This window comes from Camelus ferus, chromosome 9 (genome assembly GCF_009834535.1).
Source record: "Camelus ferus isolate YT-003-E chromosome 9, BCGSAC_Cfer_1.0, whole genome shotgun sequence".
NCBI classification, from domain to species: Eukaryota; Metazoa; Chordata; class Mammalia; order Artiodactyla; family Camelidae; genus Camelus; species Camelus ferus.
In genome coordinates this window covers 28,543,103-28,565,385 of record NC_045704.1, presented here as the reverse complement: position 1 = coordinate 28,565,385, position 22,283 = coordinate 28,543,103, and the positions used below count along the sequence as shown (strand labels likewise).

The 22,283-nt window shown below is 34.6% G+C and overlaps 1 protein-coding gene and 1 long non-coding RNA gene across 2 annotated transcripts in view; one reads left to right on the top strand and one right to left on the bottom strand.

The window, feature by feature from the left end:
• Nucleotides 1–22,283, top strand: part of ITFG1 (integrin alpha FG-GAP repeat containing 1) — a 206,926-nt gene that overhangs the window by 179,300 nt on the left and 5,343 nt on the right. Inside the window, exons 15-16 of the mRNA XM_006191341.3 lie at nt 19,934–20,058; nt 20,641–20,723. Of these exons, the coding sequence (XP_006191403.2) occupies nt 19,934–20,058; nt 20,641–20,723 (208 nt within the window). The remainder of the gene's footprint in view (nt 1–19,933; nt 20,059–20,640; nt 20,724–22,283) is intronic.
• On the bottom strand, nt 7,687–22,256 carry LOC116665736. The gene is made up of 3 exons (XR_004322387.1): nt 21,860–22,256; nt 19,056–19,057; nt 7,687–7,697 (listed from the first exon to the last, which is right to left on the bottom strand). It is a non-coding gene; the product is annotated as an uncharacterized LOC116665736 (long non-coding RNA).

Genomic DNA, 22,283 nt, shown 5'->3' with positions numbered 1-22,283 from the left:
CTATAAGAAGAAATTATACTACAGAGCTTATCACATCTTGACTTACCCTAACTCAAAATTCTCAATCAGTGGGACTGAAAACAGAGAAAATAATGTTGTCATATATTTATTAAAACTGGCCCCACACTTTCAAGGGTTTTACTTCCAGGAACTCCATTAGATTCTCAGCATGAAAAGCCAGAAAAGATCCCCTTACGTGCCCAGAGTATTCTTGATAGCAAAACCTCATTTCTAAGGAAAAAGACTTCATGGGGAATGGCACCAGCTCCTCTAGGCTTCCTGTCTTACCTAAGCATAGAGCGCATGGAAAGCTAAGAACCATTTCTTAAGCGCACAGCCCAGGGACACATGCCTACTGAAATTTGTTCACAGGATTATAGAATTCTTCCCTCCCTCACTACCTCAGACACACAGTCTGAATTTTGAGACAAAGCCAACATCAGAACCAGATTCAGATATGTCACAGATTTTGGAATATCAGATAGGAAATTTACAATAGCTATGATTAATACGTTAAGGCTCCAATAGAAAAAGTGGACAACATCTTAGAACAGATGGATAATGTAGGCAGAGAGATGGAAATTCTAGGAAAGAATCTAAAGGAAATGCTAACAATCAAAATGATTGTAACAGAATTGAAGAATGACTTTGATGGGCTCATCAGTGGAAGGGACATGGACAAGGAAAGAATCTTGAGCTTGAAGACACATCAACAGTAATTCCCTAAGCTGAAATGCAATGCCAGAAAAAAAAAAAAAAAACGAAGAAGAAGAATTGGGAGAGGGAAGCACAACAGAACATCCAAGAATTGTGAGACAGTTTCATATATAATAGGAGTATCAGAGGAGAAGAAAGAACAGAGCAGAAGAAATACTTGAAGTGATAATATCCAAGAGTTTCCAAAATTAATGACATACACCAAACCACAGATCCAGGAAGCGCAGAGAATGCCATGTGGGATAAACATTAAATCTGTACCTACACATATTATAATCAAACTGCAGAAAACCAAACACAAAGAGAAAATCTTGAAAATAAGCCAGAGGAAAAAACTCACCTGTATATAGCAGAATAAAGATACAAATTGCAGCCAACTTCTTTGTCAGAAACCAATGCGAGCAAGAAAGAGAATGAAATATTTAAAGTGTTGAAAGAAAAAGACACCAACATAGAATTCTGTACCCAGCAAAATTATCTTTTAAACATGAAAGAGAAATAAACTGTCAGGTCAACAAAAACTGAGGGAAGTATTACCAGCAGATCTCCAGAAACATATATTAAAAGAAGTTCTTCAGTGAAAAGGACTCAGAAGCTCGTATCTACATAAGAAAGGAATAAATATTCTTTAAGAGATAAATGGAGATAAAATAAGATGTTTTATTTTTTAGTTAATCTAAAAAATAACTTTTAGATTGCTTAAAGTAATAATAGTAACAGTGTAGTGGGTGATGAAGGCATAGGAATAAGTGATATGAATGACAGCAGTGCCAGGAGTGCCAAGAGATAGGAGGGGGAAACTGGGAATACTCTGTTATTTATTTAAATTGGTCCTTTCCTGGAGAGGACAATCAGGAGTCCTTCCTTACCACTGCTTTGTGTGATAACCTCTTTCAGTGAAACAATAGTGGGTTATAAAACTTAGATATACTTTATCTTCAAAGATGAGTGACTTTGCAACCCTTCCACCTAACTTACTAAAGAAGACATGAGCTTAAATAAGGGTTAGGAATAGTAAGAATACATCAAAAAGAAATTTATAAGGACAAATCTATAAAATAAGTATGAGGAAGTAAAAAAGACACAAGAGTAAGAGAATAGAAATTACTGAGAGAGTGATTGGAAATTGACAATGAAAAGTTCAAGAGCATTTGTAATGTGTACGTTGTCTGAGGGTCAGGGCTATGCATGTAGACAGTAAACTCCACGGTGACAGTGATTTGCTCTGTGAATATTTTTTATTATTAGTTTTAAAATATTTATTGAACATATAAGTACAAGCTATAATCCTAGGTACTTTAAGAAGTATGAAATATGTTCATTATCCTCAAAAAGTCTACAGTTTATTTGGAGAGAAAAAAATAAGATGATAAGCCACTACTGAAAGACTCTTCAGAAGACTAATAACTTTCTGGAAGATGACTGACTTCACTATTCAGAGGCCCCTTCTATGAGACATAGGTGTCTAGAGTGGAGTCTTAAGAAAGAGCAAGGATTCCATGTCATTACTTAAAAGACTTCCTAAAAATTTGATACCCTTCACCTTATTCACCTGTAACTGAGAATGATACTTTGCCAGGTGCTGTGAATGTGCAAAAATATTGACATGGCTACTTTATATTTCAGGATCTAGACATATATTTCTTAAAATATCTTCTTAAATAGTAATTACAAAGCAGTAAGTGTCAAATTAGTGGCAACAAATGTCCTATAGGAGTTCAAAGAAGGAAGAGACCATTGTGGACTGAAAGGAAGTCTTCATCTGAAGAAATGCTGGACAAATGGATCAGAAGTGAACAAGAAGTAATGTAGATATAGCATTAGCAAAGTCAAAACATGAGAAATGTAACTTTATTAGAAGCAACACAAAAAGGAAATAATTTGACAATCAAGAAAATCTTGTTCACATTTTTAAAATCTGTTGTACACATAAAAGCTATAATATCTTTGAATATTTTCTTTTTACTTTCGTAAGTGCATTAAGGGAAAACTCTAGTATCCTAGACAGATGTTCCCACTGGTTTCATGTAGTTGTTCTAGTGTTTTTGTGTAACTTGGCAAATGGCCTAGAATTTAGTATAGTCATTGGTCTTTACACAAAATATTTGTTATTTTAAAATTTAATTCAGTGAGCAATTTACTAATCATTATAATATATTTTACTTAATTATGTATATTTATAAAAGTAGTAATTCCTAATATGAATACTACTTAATTTATTTCAAAATTACTTATTTTTTTAAAAACCAGTAAACAATGTAAAATAAGCCTGGTTGCCCATTTCTTGAACTATATTTTAAAATAAAGACAGAGAAAGAAAAAACAGATGAATGAAGAAATGAGTGAAAAATCCCCTTAACAAGTACAGTGTTGGGGACTTCTGGTTTCTAGCCCAACATGTAAAGAACTTAGAAGTCATACTCCCATTCTCACCCCCACCACTAATGGGGAAGGGAAAAAAAAAGGTAGCAGGGCAGGTATATAGCTCAAGCGGTAGAACATACGCTTTCATGCACAAGTTCCTGGGTTCAGTCCCCAGTACCTCCTCTAAAAATAAATAAATAAATAAACCTAATTACCCACCCCCACAAAAAAAAAAAAAAAAGATGAACAAAATAAAAATCAACAACTCTTCTTAGATCCATCAGAGAATTGAAGACACAGGGCCAACCACTGTCCCCAAAACTGGAAAGACAGGCAAATGCATAAAATGGCAGCTTACCAGAGCAGAAGCCACAGCTCAGGGCAGCCACTGGCAGGAACACTTAAAGGCTAAAGGAACATTTAAAGACTAATTGCTGGACACTCAGGTTGAGACTAGTTTAAGAGATTCAAAACTCCTGGAGGCCCAGCCTTCTGGGACCCCACACTTTCATGATTTTTAACCCTGAGCCACATGAGGTTCACAGGGTCAAGATCTTAGAAAAATCCCCTTGTGCTTCTATCAGGAGGAAGGGGAAAAATAAACATTTTCAAATACTCCTGTAGCTACTGTTCTGCTTAACAAAGACCTGCCCTCAAGGGAAATCATTTTATCAAAACCTAACCATCTTTGTTTTCACCAGAGCCATAACTGGCTTGAAGGAAATGAAATACCCAGCTCTAGCCCCCCTGGTCTTTCCTGTCTCACCTGTGAGGATGGTTGTGCATGGAGGAGAAAGAACCTGAGATGCACTTAGGAAGGTCATCATAGGCTCACTCAAAACCTGCGACCTTATCTTAGGACTAGAGAACATTTACCCTCCCCCCACATCTTACCACCACATCCATCAGCCTCCTACATGATAACAGGGAATTACAGCTGAGTGAGGTTCAACCCCTACTTAAAGAGGAGTCTCTAAGGAAACCCAAAGATAACAGAAGAGACAAAAACAAGGGCGCTAGGGGAAATTTTAGCCTTTGGCACCTACCGCTACAGCTACCAGTAAATGCAGAGTAACTCATAGCCAGGTGAACATAAAACATAAAACCTCACACTAGAGGCCTGTTTACCTTAGTCCTTTTTACATGATACATCATGTCCAGCTTTCAACAAAAAATTACAAGGCATGATAAAAGACAAAAACAAAAAAAACAACCAAACAAAAAAACACAGTTGGAATAGACAAAATGAACATCAGAACCAGACTTAGTTATGACAGAGATTTTGGAATTAGAAGACTAGGGGTTTAAGATAACTATACTTAATACCTTAAGGGCTCAGCTGGGGAAAGAAAAAATGCTAGAGATCAAAACACTAACAAAAATGAAGAATGCTTGTGGTTGGCTCAGGAGCAGCTTGGACATGGCTGAGGAAAGAATCAATGAGCTTGAAGATGTCAATAGGAACTTCCCAAACTAAAAAGCAAAGAGAAGAAGGAATAAAGAATGTAATTTACCTTAACGAACATTGAGGTGCACATTGCTACACTAAAGACCCCAGTGACTCATAATATAGTCTTCTTCCACATTCACTCTGCTTAACCAGGGGGACATCAGCAAACATGACACAAGTAGAGCCTTGATAAACTCTTAGACTTTAAGACTTATCCTCTTGGGATGCTGCTCTGAGACCTGCATGCGAAGAAGCCCAATCTAAAGACTGTAAGGAGAGATGCCCACTCAGCCATCCACCTGCTCCACCAGCTGAACACAGCCATGTGAGTGAGCCCAGCCAACCCACAGAATCATGAGAAATAAAATGGTTACAGTTGTAAGCCTTGTAAAACTGTTACACAACAGTAAATAATTGCTAAAAAGAATGTATTCTGCTTTGCCTGAAGAGCCATACATGAAAGAAGTTACAGAGATGGAACTGTCAACATTATTTAAAAGGTGTGCTTGGGAAGTGCAGTCTTGAGTAGGCAGGAAAGGGAAGGAAGTGTAGAGAAAGAGAGGGGAGAACTTAAGAGTTTAAGAGAAGGTACTTACTGATGGTCATCACAACTTTAATCACATCCTCTAGAAAAAAGGTACATATGAAATAAGTGAAGTCATTTCATTTCAGTAAAGGAAAAATTACAAGGTATTTTTGTGTTTTGTGTCTATTGATAGCCAAGTAATTGAGTCTAGGTTCCTCCAAGTTGACTAACATGTGACAGCTACCTAGTCTAATAAATGTTTATTTTTAAATCACATGTCTCATTAAAAATAACCTATCTTGCAATTTGGAACTAAAAAAACTGCCTCTCACCTTCCATTTGTAAAGTAGCTATGCATCTTTTATCCCTTTTTCAGAAATAGGCAGTTTTACTCCCTTGTGCTTTTTGTTGCCACTAAAAAACACAGCTTACAGCAAAATGCCAGGGCCCATTGTTTTGCCTCTCAAAGAGGCATAGATCTCCAACATGGAAGATAAAGTGCACTAAAGCACAAGTCAGGCTATCCCATTTAGGTCATTTACACCACACTGTCCACTTTGAAAACCAGAATTTATCTTTTTAATCCAGAGAATGACAGCTGAAACGTAATTGCACATAACCTCAGAAAAGTTTACCTCCTTAATGCAGCTCTGTAAAAGAACACTGACCAATTAAATTAGACCTCCACAGGCCATAACACCCAGTGCAGTCTGGCTTTATGAGAGCTGTGGATTTCTTTTTTTTGTTTCCCTTTGCATTGTTTTTTTTACATGCATTGGCAATGGCTTTTATCATTCCCTCATTAGATGCTTATGTGCATTAAGCTGTACAAAAGCAGTTACCAAAATCAATCTACTCAGTTTCTAAAAAAGTTAAACATAGAGTTACCATATGAACCATTAATTTCACTCCTAGGCATATTCCCAAGAGAATTGAAAATCTGTGTCACACAAAAACTTGCACATGAATGTTCATATCATAATACTCATATTCATAATAGCCAAAAAGTATAAACGGACCAAATACCCATCAACTAATAAATGAATAAATAAAAGATGGCATATCAGTACAATGGAATATTATCCCATAAAAACATGAAACTTGCTATAACATGGATGAGCCTTGTAAAACATTATTAAGTGAAAGAAACCAGATACAAAGGCTGCACATTATATGATTCCATTTATATAAAATGTCTAGAAAAGACAAATCCATAGAGATAGAAAAGATGGTGGGGACAGTTACTAGGAACTAGGGGGAGAAAGAAAGGGAAAGTGACTGCTAATGAACACAGGATTCCTCTTGCAAGTGAGGAAAATGTTCTAGAATTAGTGGTGACAGTTACACAGCCTTGTATACTAAAGACCTCTGAATTGTACCCACCAAGTGCTGGACTTTCTGGCATGTGAATTATATATCAATTTAACAAAAGAAAAGAAAAAGAAAACTACTCACATTCTAACTTGATAACTGGGAAGCAGGCTGACAGATAAAGCTTGAACCAGGGTTCCAAGCTTCTTGATTTATTCCAAAAGAGAAATCAGAAAGACTTCCATAAAAAATTGGTGTTACGTTGTTTTTTCAGGAACTAATATCAAGTTGAATTCGACTTAAGAAATAAACAGAAAGTATGAGGAATGATTACACAATAATCAAAATAACAACTAACAAAATAATAACTAACATTTGTAAAGTGCTTTGCAGTTTCTAAAGGACTTTTACATACATTAAAAGTTAAGTACTATTATTGTAATTGCCTCACCAAACCCATTGAGTAGGTGCTATTATAGCTCTAATTTTATAGATGAGGAAGCATTAAACTTACATTTTTCTGTCATTGTATCTTTAAGCATCTCCAGGTCGAGATTTGTCTCTTTCATCTCTGTGTAAAAGGCATACAGTGTGCATTCAACAAATGTTTAGGTGAATGAATAAACAAATAAATTACAACGTAGGGAGGGCAAAGGACTTTCTAAAGGTCAAAGCATTGTCAAATACTGTCTCTGACATTCAAATCCTGTGTGCGTTCCATAATATCACATCACAACTCCTGTGTTAAGGAACACATTTGTTCAAGTGCCAATCTTTAAACTGATGTCATGTTATTATTCAAAGCCCAGATGGAGGTCTTCAGCAGCAGTCATTGATACGGCTAATTTTTAGACCGCGAGGAAAACCAAAGTTAAACAACTCTACAAACTGTACTTGTTATTTGCTATCAAACCTTCCGGTTAGTACAGCAGACATTTACCAAGGGCCTGGTATTTGTCAGCCACCATACAATACAAGGCCCCAGGAATAGGGCATGGAAATGAAACGATTAAGTCCCCAGATTGGAAGCGCCTAAGCACCTCCTCTTGTGGAGCTATTTTCAGTCTAGTAGGAGGTTCTTCCATATGTTTCATCACTTTATCCTTGACAATTAGCTAAAAGTTGAGTTCAGATATAATTAAAAATACACCAAAGGATTAGTAGTCAAATGTCAGTGGATTCCCTTACTCTCCATTATAAGCCACCCATTGACTACCAGGAAAGAACTTTTAAAAGACGTTTTCCATAAATTGCTACTGTCCTAACTTCTGAAATCCAGGAATTTTGCATTTAGGCATGTAGCTTCACAAGTTCCTCATGTGCTCTTCTCTTACTATAATGTAAGATTTTTCTTCTGGATCCACATTCTAGAGCACCTAGTAACACCACATACTTTTAAAAGGTATTAATCACTTTCTCTATACAGATGATGCCTTTCTATGAAGACAGCCTCTTTCTTGTTAGTGGATTACAAAGTAGGACTATTAAAAACCCGGAGTGTTTATGTAGTGACATTAAATTAACACATGTCTTAGATTTGTCATTTGATCACAGATTGATTAAAGTGCTCCTCCAGTCAACAGAGTGCCTGATACATAGCCAGTGCTTAATATCTGTAAAATAAACAAACTAATTAGCATAGACATAGTAAGTGATTAGTGAGAATCCACTTAACTGGAAACCGGGTTTTATCAAAGTCCAAATAAAATGATGTGCCTTGGTCATATAAGCCAGTAGAAAATTTTACCTTCAAGCAGAGAACAACTGCTTCGTTTCTTTTTTCTACATGGGTTGCCATCTATTTAATTAAAATCAGTAAATTTGAAACCAAAATAAGTTATGGTTTAGTGTTTTAAATGTCAACTTACTACAGACTTAAAATATCCAGATTTTGAAATTAAATACCAGTATGTTTATTATTCCCAGTCAAAATTTATTTTGGCTTCTCCTCACCTTCCAAATCTGTTTTGTTTTCTTTTTTTTTCCCCACTTCTGAATTCTGGTGTCACATTACAATATGATATTGAGAAGCGCAGGTGAGCTTACCCTGTTGACAGTAAGTAGCCTTTTCACAGTTACTGTGTTCTATGCATAGGAATTAGCTGTCTCTTCCTATAACTGGCTAAACACTTCAGCATTAAATTTAAATGTTGAAAATCATCACCGTTCTAATAATTTTATCATTTGCTTTCTTTGGCTACCATTCTATCTTAATTGATAATTTATTGTTAAAAAAGTGGTCAATAGTATATTACCAGAAATTATCCTACTGTAACAGTTATGATACTCTATATTATCCAGAATATTCAGGGCTTTGGAGTCTCAGATCGAGTCAGATATTTTAGTAAGAAGCCACAAAGGTCACTTTCAGTTTTTTTAATTGATTTTCACAGCATTAGAATACATTTATGTAGCATCTGACATACAGATTCTTTTCTATAAAGTTTGTGTGTAAGTTGTTTGAAACTTGGAAAACCTTTTTAACATTATTTTGAAATATCAAGGAAAGGATTATATTGTTTCAGAGTAGACAATAAACACCAATTCCATTGCTAGACTTTTTCTAGCTAAGATATCTGATTTGATAAACATTTATAATGAGCCTAATCACATTAGATAACACAAGTTTTTACCCCAAGTTGGCATTCAGGAACAAGGAACCGTGATAATTATTATACCTAGGAAGATTTTTATAGCTATATCAGAAATTTACTATTTTAGCAATTAAATTAGAATAGCAAAGGAAAACAAATGATAATGTATTTTTAATTTTTAATTTTATCATTTACCAAAACCCTTTTAATCCATTTTAATCGAATCCTAATCACTCTTGATAGTTCAGTAACATAAAATATGAAAACATTTTTCTTTCAAAGTCTTAGCTTAATTTTTCTTGACTGTAGTCTGCCATTTGTTATTATCCAGCTTGCCAGTCTCAAAATTACAAATTCTCCTCACAGAAGAACATTGTCCCCTACCTGATATTCTCATTGTGTTCTTATAGGAAATTATAATTTAAGATACACAACACATGGGACAAAAACATGATGAGGTTTCTTTTAGCATCCCCCTGTAAGCAGTGAGAGTAGTTCTGTTTCTCATTCTGCCAGTTACAACTTTTTTAACTATCTCAAATGAGCCAGGGAACCTGAGTTTATTCTAGTGTTGATTAAGGGCTAGTCCACATCTAGAGGATTGTCTTTTTCATAATCATATCCTCCGTGGACATAATTGGATTAAAGTTGGAGCCCATAATAGATCCACAAGGTAAACTAGCCACATCTTCCAGAAGAATTGCTTAAGTAGCTCAGGCTTTAGGTGTAGAACAGGAAGATCACAAAGCCCAAGATCTGCCCAATGGGCTTAAGTGCCACAACCATGAAATGCAGCAAAGCCTGGATTTACAAAGATCAGCGAATGCCATGTAAAGCAGCATGACTACATAGGAAGTGCGACAGATGTTCCCAGGATAGGACCCCACAAATATTACAGATATCCAAACAGTAAAAGAAATTAACAACTGGCATTGGGGATATCGGGGGCAGGGTATTCCATCCTTAGAAGTCCTTTTTATAGAGCAGTAAGACAAATATCACACTTCTTTTTCAACTGCAAGAAGAATCACAGGTGATGATGAAGGGCATGGAGTTTGGAACTGAGCCACCAAAATGAAAATCCCAGCCCCACCATTTTAGTAGCTTTGTGGTTTTTGGTCAGATTGCTTAGACTCTTGATATCCTAATGATAAAGTGAAGATAATTACAGTACCTACCCACACGCAATTATTGTTAGCAATGACAGAAATAATACACAAGAAGCACTTGCCACAGTTTTTGGCACATGATAAGCATTCAATAGCTATTAATGCTTTTATTATTGCTTACAGAAGGTAATTTGTTTAATTTTTATACTTTGTCCTCTTTGAGTGCTCTTCATCTCCATTTTAATTCATGTCAGTGTAATATTGTTTCAGAGCCATCAATTTGAGAATAACATACTTCTCAGAATAATTTTGTCTCCCAAGAATAGGCATATTTTTCTCCAAAGTTACATAAAACATTGGTTGTTTGAATGTGTCCTTTTATCTCATTTTTATAGAAATGCTATTTTTCCTCAAGCCAGGGAAGTGCCAAAGGAGTTGCAGACATTACTGTTAGATGAAAATTCCTACTGGCTTGTAGCTTTGCAGAGAGATAGAATTCAGTATTCTTTTGACTCAGAGTAAAACACACACACACACACACACACACACACACACACCACACATCACACATCACACATCACACATCACACATTAAGATAAAATTTCAATGACCTTCCCCCAACTGTGGCTACTGAATTTTCCCTTTTGTTCTTCCTGCCTCTTATGTCTATATATATATGAAATTTAAGTTTTGCTTTTGACAAATCAATATCAGAACTACAGTATGATAGAGTTCATATCTAGTACTCATAGACAATGAAGTTGGCTTCATTGTCTTATCTAAAAATTGAGTGACAGGAATTATGACAATGGAATTCACCTCCTGTACTGCCATGTTACTTAATTCAGGATCTTAAATTACAGCATAACCTAATTTACAATGGCGTTAACCAATCAGAATTGCATGTCAGTATTCTCGTGAAGAATAGGAACAGATCAACTTTAAAAACTTTTTTTTAACTGCATAAGTAATGTATACTTGAATTATTTTGGAAGGTCAGACTGTGATGCATTCATAAACAAAAAAACGCACAGGCATTTGAATCTGGTGATTGGGGTGTCTGATATCACAAATGCCTTATATTTGTTTATTACACATTTTTTTTAAATTCTTATTTACAACTGATACTTTCTTTTGGGGTATACTATCTTTCTGTACTGGTATCTATGTGGCATAAACTAATATAGTATTATTGAATTGGCATATGTTACAAATCTCAAGTCTGACACATTTGGAGGGTAAAAGTTCTTTTGTTTATTCATTCATCCATTGAACAAACATGTATTGAGTGCCTAATATATGACAGGCCTATTCTAGGTTCTTATAATGTAGAAGTGAATAAAACAGACCAAAATCTCAGCCCTCATAGAGATTACATTCTAGTAGGTGAAAACAGGCAATAAGCATAGTAAATAAGTAAGTTATTTAATACTACGTAGTTGTTAGGAAATGATAACTATTGTGGGGGAGTGAAATATAGCAGGGTAAGAAAGATAGAAAAGGAGTCATCAGTTTGATGTAGGGTGGTCATGGTGGGCCTCTCTGAGAAAATGTCATCTGAACAAAGATTTGAAGGATATGAGGGAATCGGACATATGGTTAGCTTCTGAATTTTACTCCAGGCAGAGGAGCAGAGGAGAAAGCCAAAGCAAAAGCTCTAAGGTATAAACATTCCTGGAATTTCCAAGAAACAGTGAAGAGGTGAGTTTCTTGGAGGAGAATAAAAGATGGGGGTTAAGGAGTAGAAGATGAAATCTGAGTTAAATGAAGGCAGGGGAGTGTGAACTTGGACAAGTTTTTATTCTCAGTGAAGTGGTAGACTATAAGAAGAATGAAAGTTAAAGCAGGGAAACTAATTAGAAAACTTAAAATAATTCTAGCTAGGGATGACTGTAGCATTGACCAAAAGGAAATAATAAAGATTTAAGCGGAGATAAATGAAATAGAGAAAAACAATAGAGACAATCACAGAATCAAAAGTAGGTTTTTTGAAAAGACCAACAAAATTGACACTCCCTTAGCTAGACTAAGGAAAAAAAGAGAAGAGACACAAAAGAACAAGGGGACATTACTACCAGCCTTGCAAAAACTGAATTATAAGTGAATACTGTGAACAACTGTACATCAACAAATTAATCTAGACGAAGTGGGAAAAAGTTTAAACACACACTATACCAAAATTGACTGAAAAAGAAATAGAAAATCTCAACAAGTAAAGTGATTGAATCAGTAATCAGAAGCCTCCCTACAAAGAAAAGATCAAGGACAAGATAGTTTTAATGGTAAACTCTACAAACCATTTAGAGAAGAATTAGCATCAGTCCCACTCAGACTCTTCCAAGAAATAGAAAAGAAGGGATCATCTCCTAACACACTCTGTGAGGCTAGTGTTACCTTCACACCAAAGCCAAATAAAGATACCTCAAGGAAAAAAAAAAATACAGACCAATATCTTTTATGAATATTGATGTAAAAATCTTCAATAAAATGCTGACAAGCCAAATCTAAAAGGACATTATTATACACTGAAAAGTGGAATTTGTCCCAGGAATGCAAACATAAGAAAATCAATCAAGGTAATCTACCATAGTAATAGAACTAAGGGAAAAAAAAAGTATATATATATCATCTCAGTAGAAATAGGAATACCATTTGACAAAATTTAATACCTTTTCTTAATAAAATTTTGAAAAACACTCAGCAAACTAGGAATAGATAAGAACTTCCTTTACTTTCATAAATGATAAATGTCGTTTATGAAAAACCCACAAAAATCCTCAATGGTGAAAGACTAAAAGCATTCCCCCAAGATCAAGAACAAGACAGGTATGGCCGTCTTCACTACTGCTATTCAACTTCGAGTGAAATTCCTAGATACAGAAATTAGTCGAGAAAAAGAAATAAAAGAATCCAAATTGGACAAGAAGTAAAATTGTTTGTATTTGCAGCTGACATGATTCTATATAGAGAAAATCTTGTAGAATACACACAAAAAAACTCCAAAGCTAATAAATGAATTCTGCAAAGTTGTAGGGTACAAGATCAATACTCAAAAATTAGTTGTGATTCCATACACCAGAAGTGAACACTCCAAAAAGGAAATTTTTAAAAAACTGTTCAATTTGCAGCACTATCCAGAATAATAAAATATCTTGGAATAAATTTAACCAAGCAAGTGAAAGACTAATACTGAAAACTACAAAACATTGCTGAAAGAAATTAAATAAAGAAGAAAAATACCATATGAGATTGCTCATATGTGGAATCTTCAAAAAAAAAAAAAGAAGAAGAAGAACATAAATACAAAACAGAAACAGACTCATAGAAATAAATACAAACTTGTGGTTGCCAAGGTGGGGTGGGGTGGGGTGGGGTGGGGAGGGACAAACTGGGAGTTTGAAATTTGTAGATACTGACAGGCATATGGAGGATAGATAAACAAGATTATACTGTATAGCACAGGGAAATATATACAAGATCTTGTGGTAGCTCACAGTGAAAAAGAATGTGACAGTGAATATATGTTCATGTATAACTGAAAAATTGTGCTCTACACTGGAAATTGATACAACATTGTAAACTAACTATAACTCAAAAAAAAAGTTAAAAAAAAATAAATAAGATCTAATAAATGTAAAGACATCCCATGTTCATGGATTAGAAGATTTAATAATGTTTAGACAGCAGTTTTCTCCAAAGTGCTCTATAGATCCAGGATATTCCCTATCAAAATTCCCATGGTCGGTTTTGCAGAAATAGAAAAGCCATTATTCAAATTCATAAAGAATTGCAAGGGGCCCTGAAAAGCCAAAACAATATTGAGAATGAAAAACAAAGAGTTTATACTTCACAAGTTCAAAACCTACTGTAAAGCTAAAATAATTTAATTGTGTGGCACTGGCATAAAGGTAGACATGTAGGCCAATGGAATACAATTGAGAATCCAAAAATGAACCCAAACATCTATGACCAATTAACTTTCACAATGATACCAAGACCATTCCTGAAGAAAGAACAGTCTCTTCAACAAATCATGCTGGGGCACCTGGATGGTGACATACAAATGAATTTGGATGCCTATCTCATTCTGTATTTTTAAAATTAACCAAAAATGGATTGATGGCCTAAATATAAGAGCTAAAACTAAAAACTCTTAAAAGAAAACATGGGGTAAATCATTTCCTTAGATTTGGCATTGGATTCTTACATTTGACACAAAAAGCATTAGTTTAAAAATGGATTAACTGGACTTCTCAAAAATTGAAAGCTTTTGTACACTCAAGAACATTTTCAAGAAAGTGAAAAGGCAACTGCAAAGAATGGGAGAAAATATTTGTAAATCTTATCTCTGGTAGATCTCTAGTATCTAGGATATAAAAAGAACGTTTACAACTCAACAACAAAAACACAACTTAGTTAGAAAATGGGCAAAGGATTAGATATTTCTCCAAAGAAGATATACAAGTGACCAACAAGCACATAAAAAGATATTTGGCATCATTGGTCATGAAGAAAATGCAAATCAAAAGCACAAAGTTACTACTTTACAACCACTAGGATGGCTTTAATGAAAAAGATAGAAAATAACAAGTGTCAATGAGGATGAAGATATAGGAACCCTTACACATTGCCAGTGAACATGTAAAATGGTAATTTCTCAAAAGAATTAAACACAGAATTACTGTAATGATTCAGCAGTTTCACTTCTAGGTATATACCCAAAAGAATTGAAAGCAGGGTCTCAAAGTGATATTTGTACATCCATTTTTATAGCAGCATTACTCATGATAGCCAAAAAGTAGAATCAAGCCAAATGTATTATCAATGGATAAACAAATCAAAGTATGTATGTTCAAGGAATATTATTCAGCCGTAAAAAAGGAACAAAGCCCTGATACTTGCTGCAATTTATATGAACCTTGAAAACATTATGCTAAGTGAAAGAAGCCAGATACAGATGTGTTGTATGATTCCTTTTATGTGATGCATATGGAATAGACAAATCCATAGATTAGAGGATTACCAGGGGAAATTAGAGGTTACCAGGGGAGATTAAAAGTTACCAGGGGAGATTAGAGGTTACCAGGGGAGATTAGAAGTTACCAGGGGAAATCAGAGGTTACCAGGGGAGAAGGAAATGGGGAGTTACTACTTAATGGGTATGAAGTGTCTTTTTAGGGGGATGAAAATACTTGAAAACAAGAGAGCTGTGGCTGCACAACATTATAAATACATTGAAGGCCACCTAATTTTATATTTTAAAATCATTAATTGTACCTTATGTGAATTTCACCTCAAAAAAAAGGAATAGAGTGAAATAGATGCTTTCACTGAAAACTAGTGAAAATGTAAAATAGTACAACCTCTTTTTAGAAATCAGGTTTTCCTTTGTATGTCATTATCCGCACATCCCAGCACAATTCATTGAGGAGACCATTCTTTCTTTCCCCCAATGAACAGTCTTCCTGCTCCATGCTCTGGTATTCCATATCTAGGAATGTAAGACATAATCTGGGTGCACACGGATATTGATATGGAGAGATGTTCACTAAAGCATTGTTTACAATAGTGAAGATTAGGAAAAATCCTTAAGATCCAACAATATAAGATTAATTTTTAATTATGACATAAGAGGAGATTATGTAGGCAATCAGGTTATGTTTCTGATAATGTCTTTGTAGACACAGTTTTAGAAAAATAATTTTTAAAGGTATGAGTAATAATATATCTTTTAACTGTATTATCTTTGGTTTTCTCTTAATGGGATTTCAGTGTTTCAGTAATCTTGTTCTCTGCTTACCTATTTTTAAAGAATTTTAATCGCATGAGAAAACACTTATGAAATGATACTGAGTAAAAGTAATACTGAAATATGCTCATGTGTTTATTTGTGCATGCACATGCCTAGGGGGATTACATGATTAAAAGTATGCAAAAATACAATAATTAGGTCTTCATTTTGAGATTTTTGGATAATTTATTTTCATTATTCTTTTTAATCATTTTAAGGTTTATTATGAAACATACAATTTTAATATGGAATTTATGTTCTATGATCTTCTTAACAGAGTACTATTAATAAATGTTTTTATTTTGGTTCTTTTCAGTAAGGTAATTACAGGAAAATGGTTTATAAGTCTAGTTTGATGTCTGTTAAGTTAATAGTATAGTGAAATTTGTATATATTTAACTTTTACTTCAACTATCTAATAATAAGTTTTATGCTAATAAAAATAGCTAACATGTATTGAGTATTTACTGTATGTGGGTCACTCTTTTAAGCGTTCTCATTCCATCAGTATTACTCTACAAGGCAAATTAATTCTGTAACCCATGCAGTTAACTCTGTTGCTTTACAATCTTATGTATGTTGTTTAACCTTATTAAGAATGCCTGTCCCTAAATTCACTGTTCCTTTTCATCATACTTTTCTCTTTCTAACATAAGAACTACATTAAAAAAAATCAGGTATATATACTTTCCAGTGATTTCATATTTCTGGGTAACTAGTGGATGTTTAGCAGAGAGCCACTGATATTAACATATTTAGATATTAACTAACCTTATCATTGAAATGTTTAGTTTAATTATGTAGCAAATATCTATCAAATAAATAACACTCTTTAAAAGTAAACCGTAGTAGGGAGAGATTGACGTTTGGAATGCCATGTGAGGACTTCCTAAATTTTCTCTCCCCATCCCCCCCCAAAAAAAAGAAAAAGATAGTAGCCAAACAACTAATATTAACTATTTCAGAACTTTGGAAATTAACTAAAGCCACAGAGTGTTCTGAGCATTGTCCATGCAAGAGGAACTACTGATCCCTAAGACAGGAGGGTCTGTGGCATTTTGACTTGGCACTGTTCCCATCCTACCTCCCCTCTCTACTGAGTGGTGCAGCAACCATGAATAGCCAATAGTCTCACAGTCAGGGGAGAGGACTGACCTTTGGAGCCCCATTAAAATTCCCATCCCTCTAGCACTGTCAGTATTTGTCTAAAGTAGCAACTCCCTGGAAAATCTCCATTCTGGAGATGTTGGGGCTACTTGACTTGACTCAGCAGCCCAGCAGAGGGAGGGAAGAAAGCCCTACTCCCCAGGGCATTACCAAGAACAACAACTGTCCGCTGATAAAATCCCAGGTGTAGTAAACAAGAGCCTGGCCAAAACATAAAAGGAAGTTCTGAGGCACTAGACAACCATAGGCAACTCTGAAAGGCTACAACATAGTCTTGGAGATCTGGAAGCCTGAACATGCCTAGAGAGGAACCTGCCTCTTTCAGCTACTTATCTTGAATGTACGACTTTGAGTCCCTGCTTGAGCAAGAAATGAAAGCTAAGGTTCTCTTGTAAACTGCCTGAAGTTTGAAGGCATATCTTCATACACAAATCCCACTGACAAAAGGTGGAAGACATACAGACAAGATACTTAAGGAACTCTTATGGCCAATCACTGTCTGACCACTAAGTTATACTGACTAGGAAGTCAGACTTAGAACAAGAACTTTAAAAATAAGAAAATGAAAGAACATTGTGGCGGGTACTATAGGGAATACAGAATCCATAGAATTCATCCAGGAAAGTCACGAAACAAATGAGCAACAACAACAACAACAAAAAAAAAATACCAAAAAACCCCTGGAGTGAGATACCATAGTTGTCATATTATCTAGGAAGTCCACTTTCCAACAAAAAATTATAAGACATGCAAAAAAACACAAAGTATGCCACATACACATTTAAAAAAAAAAAAAAAAAAAGCAAACAACAGACAATGTGCCCAAAGATGTTGTACTTAGTTGACAGACCTATAAATTCGGCTATTATAAACATGTTCAAAGACCTAAAGGAAACTAGGAATAAAAAAACCAAAGGTAAGTATGACAACTATGTCTCAGTAAATAGAATATATGAATAAAGAGATAAAGATCATTTTTAAAAATCAAATAAAAATTCTGGTGTTTAAAATTTCAGTAATGAAATTAAAAGTTCTGTAGAGGACTCAACAACAGATTTGAGCTGGCAAAAGAATCAGCAGATTTGAATATACAGAAGTATATTTGAATATAACAGAGAGTATATAGAAATAAAAAAAATAAAATGCACAAATGAACCTCAGAGACCTGTGGAGCCACCATCAAGCATACCAACATGTGCATAAACTGAGTCTTGGAAGAAAAAGAAAGGGGAAGAATAAACATCTGAAGAAATAATGGCTGAAACTGTCCAAATTTGATGAAAAACATTAACCTGCACATATAAGAAGCTCAACAAACTCAAAGTTGTATAAATTTAGAGATCTGCACTGAGACACATAGTCAAACTGTCAAAAAGCAAAGGCAAAAAGAGACTCTTCCCAGCAGCAAGAGGGACACAATTTGTCACATACAAGAGAGCCTCAATAAGATTAGCAGCTGACTTCTCATCAGAAATCATGGAGGCCAGAAGGGGTTGATACAGTCAAAGTGCTGAAAGGAAAAAAAAAAAACCTATCAATCAAGAATTCTATATATGGCAGAGCTATCCTTCAGAGATGAAGATTTTAGATATTCCTAAACAAACAAAAACAGAATTCATCACTAGTAGACCTGCCATACAAGAAATACTAAAGAGAGCCCTTAACTGAACTGAGAGGACAACCAGACAATAACTCAAACCCACACCAATAAGTGAAAAACACCAGTAAGACTACAGATAAGTATAAATATGGTTTACATATTTTTGTTATATAGTACCTCTTATTTCTTCAGCTGATTGAAAAATATAACTGCATAACAATACAAATTTGTGTTGATGGGCTGATAATATGTAAAAATATAATTTGTGTAACAACAATAGCACAAAGGAGCAGGGAGGGAACATAGCTATATTAGAGCAAAGTTGTTATATACATTGGGTATTAAGTTGTTTTGTTAATATGCTAGTCACAATCCTCAGGGCAGCCACTAAGAAAATAGCTCAGAAAATAAATAACGAAAGAAACGACTAGGGAATTAAAATGGTATCATTGAAAGCAGTTAACAAAAGCAAGCAACAATGGAGGAGTAGAAGAGTTAAAAAGACATAGAAAACCAACAGCAAATAGCAAGCAAAAGTCCTACCGTATCAGTAATTACATTGAATGTAAATGGAATAAACACCTCTAATCAAAAGGCAGAGATTGGTAGAGTGGAAAATAAAATACAACTCAACGAGGTGCTATCTACACGAGAAGCACTTTGGATTCAAAGGTACAAATAAGTTGAAAGTTAAAAAAAAAAAAAAACTAAATTATACCATGCAAAGAGTAACTGAAAAAGAGTTGGAGTAACCATTCTAATATCAGACAAAACGAGACACGTTTTGACAAAAATTGTTACTAGAGGCAAAGAAGGACATTTTATGATAATAAAAAGGTCAATCCATAAGGAAGATATAACAACTACAAAGACATACACGCCTAAAATCAGAGCCCCCAAAATACATAATTAAGAGAAATCAATAACTCAGCAATAAATAATTGTAGACTTTATTACCCCACTTTTGATAATGTATTAAATAACTATGCAAAAGATCAATAAGATAAGAGAAAAATGACACCATAAACCAACTAAACCTAGCAGACTTGTATATAACACTCCATCCAACAACAGCTTTATACTTTAAATGGGTGATGTTTATGGTATGTGAATTATATCTCAGTAAAGCTGTTTTCTTTAAAAAGTGAATTACTACTATTAATGAGCTGAGCATTTCGTTTTACATTTTTATCCTTAAAGATAAGTTCTAGCACCTAAATTTTTAACATTTTATCATTTTAATATTTGATGAAAACATTGTGTCCAAAGATGTGTTGTTCTTTTGTTTGTTTTATCAATTTAGCTGGACAACTCAGCCAGTCAGCACATTTAGCTCTCCAACTGCCATACAATGTACTTGGTTTAGGTCGAAGTGCAAATTTTCTTGATCATCTTTATGTTGGTATTCCTCGCCCATCTGGAGAGAAGGTGAGTAAAAATTTATTTGGCTTACAATTAATCTGTTTTTAATATTTGCTATACAATTATTTGAATTTGAATATTTTTATTTCCTATAAAGATTTTTTAAATTCATTGGTAGTGATTGATCTAAGCTTATCTTACATAGAGCACATCATACTTTGAAGATAGTTCTCTACCACCTCTCTATGGACCTCAAGACCTCCTACCCCTCTTTCCTTATCATTTTCACCATCTAACATATCAAATGTTCTTGTTTATTGTCAGACTCTACCTCTACTTGAATTGTTATTCCAAAGCAGCATTTGTACATAGCACTTTGAACAGTGCCTGCTGCATAAGTGTATTCAGTTAATACTTGTTCAGTTAATGAATCCATGAGACAAAAATACAGTCCTTCCCTGAAAAGATCAAGAAATGTTTGCCAATAGGAGCCCTATTTGGGGCCTAATATATGTAAATTCGGATTAAGCCACACCTAAAATTTCAGTTAATCAAAGAGTAATTAAACTTTTTCCCCTATTTATTTAGAATAATAATCGTGTTTTTCAAGTGTACTAAATGTTAAATGTTCTTAAATTCTTTTTACAGTCTATACGAAAACAGGAATGGACTGCAATCATTCCAAATTCTCAGCTAATTGTCATTCCATATCCTCACAGTGTTCCTCGAAGGTAATGTCCTTGCTTGAACTGAGTTTGGTAAAAATACTGTCAACTCTGAATCATGGATACAGTTACATTTTTTTGAAAACTCTCTCTACTCCTCCTGTGTTCCCATGAGTGCCATCACTTAATTTGCTTACAGCAAACCTTAAATAGCTAAATATACCTACATAAAAGGTGCTTGACATTTTTCACAAAGAACAAATTTTAAACATTATTAGAAAAACAGCAGGTTAACTAATTAGGGATTTATACATATTCTGCTTAAATAAACTGGTCTTCAGTTTACTGGCTATAAATTCTAAAATATTCCCCACCCTGTACATTTCATACCTGTGACTCATTTACTTTGTAACTGAAAAGTTTGTACCTCTCAGTCTCCCTCATCTATTTCTCTCCTCCCCTCACCCTTCTCCCCTCTGGCAACCACTTACTTATTCTCAGTATCTATAACTCTGCTTCTGTTCTGTTCTGTTTGTTCATTTGTCTTTTTAGATTTGACATATAAGTGAAATCATATAGTGTCTTTCTCTATCACTTGCATAGTACCCTCTAGGTCCATTCATGTTGTCACACATGGCAGGATTTCATTCTTTTCTATGGCTGAGTAATATTCCATTGTGTGTATGTGGGTGTGTATATATGAGAGAGAGTGAGAGAGAGATCACATCTTTTTTATCCCTTCATCTGTTGGTGGGCACTTAGGTTGCTTCCATTTATCTTGGCTACTGTAATAATGCTGCAGTGAACATAGGGGTGCATGTGTCTTTTCTAATTAATGTTTTCATTTTCTTTGGATAAATACCAAGATGGAAATGCTGGATCATATGGTAGTTCTATTTTTAATTTTCTGGGGAATCTCCATACTATATCTATTTTAAAATGGGCAGAGGATCTGAATAGACATTTTTCCAAAGAAGACATACAGATAGCCAACAGGCTCATGAAAAGATGCTCAACAGCACTAGTCATCAGGGAAATGCAAATCAAAACCACAGTGGGATGTCACTTTACACCTGTCAGAATGGCTGTTATCAAAAAGGCAACAAATACCAAGTACAGGCTGTACTGTTCTTTGTTAAATTTTCAGTTAGGCTATTTTAGATGGTTTGCTAGAACCAGCTCATGCCACCGCATGAGCTGACTGTGTGCCTCTCTTTCCAATTCTGTTCAGTGAGGTCACATTAAAATCAGCTATAATGGGACTATTTACACCATGAAAATTACCAAGGACCAATCAGAGCCTTTTTTCTGCCAGAGAGCCAGTTTACCTGCACACCACTGGATGTATTTTATGGTGGATACATGGGCTTTAGAACCAAACTAATTACTAAAACAACTTTATTACAGCATTAAGCTTGAAATAACATCAATAAAAACAGTTACAGTCTGAGTTCAGATTTTTCTAATGAGTCTATTAAAAATTTGAATTATTTAACAAAACTTATCTGCATAAGTAAGAAACTACTTGAATTATAGTACTTCTATATTATGCAATGTTGTGACATAGAACAAGCTCTTAAAATACACTGGTAAAACAAAAGACAATAAAAGGAAAATGCATTTAGC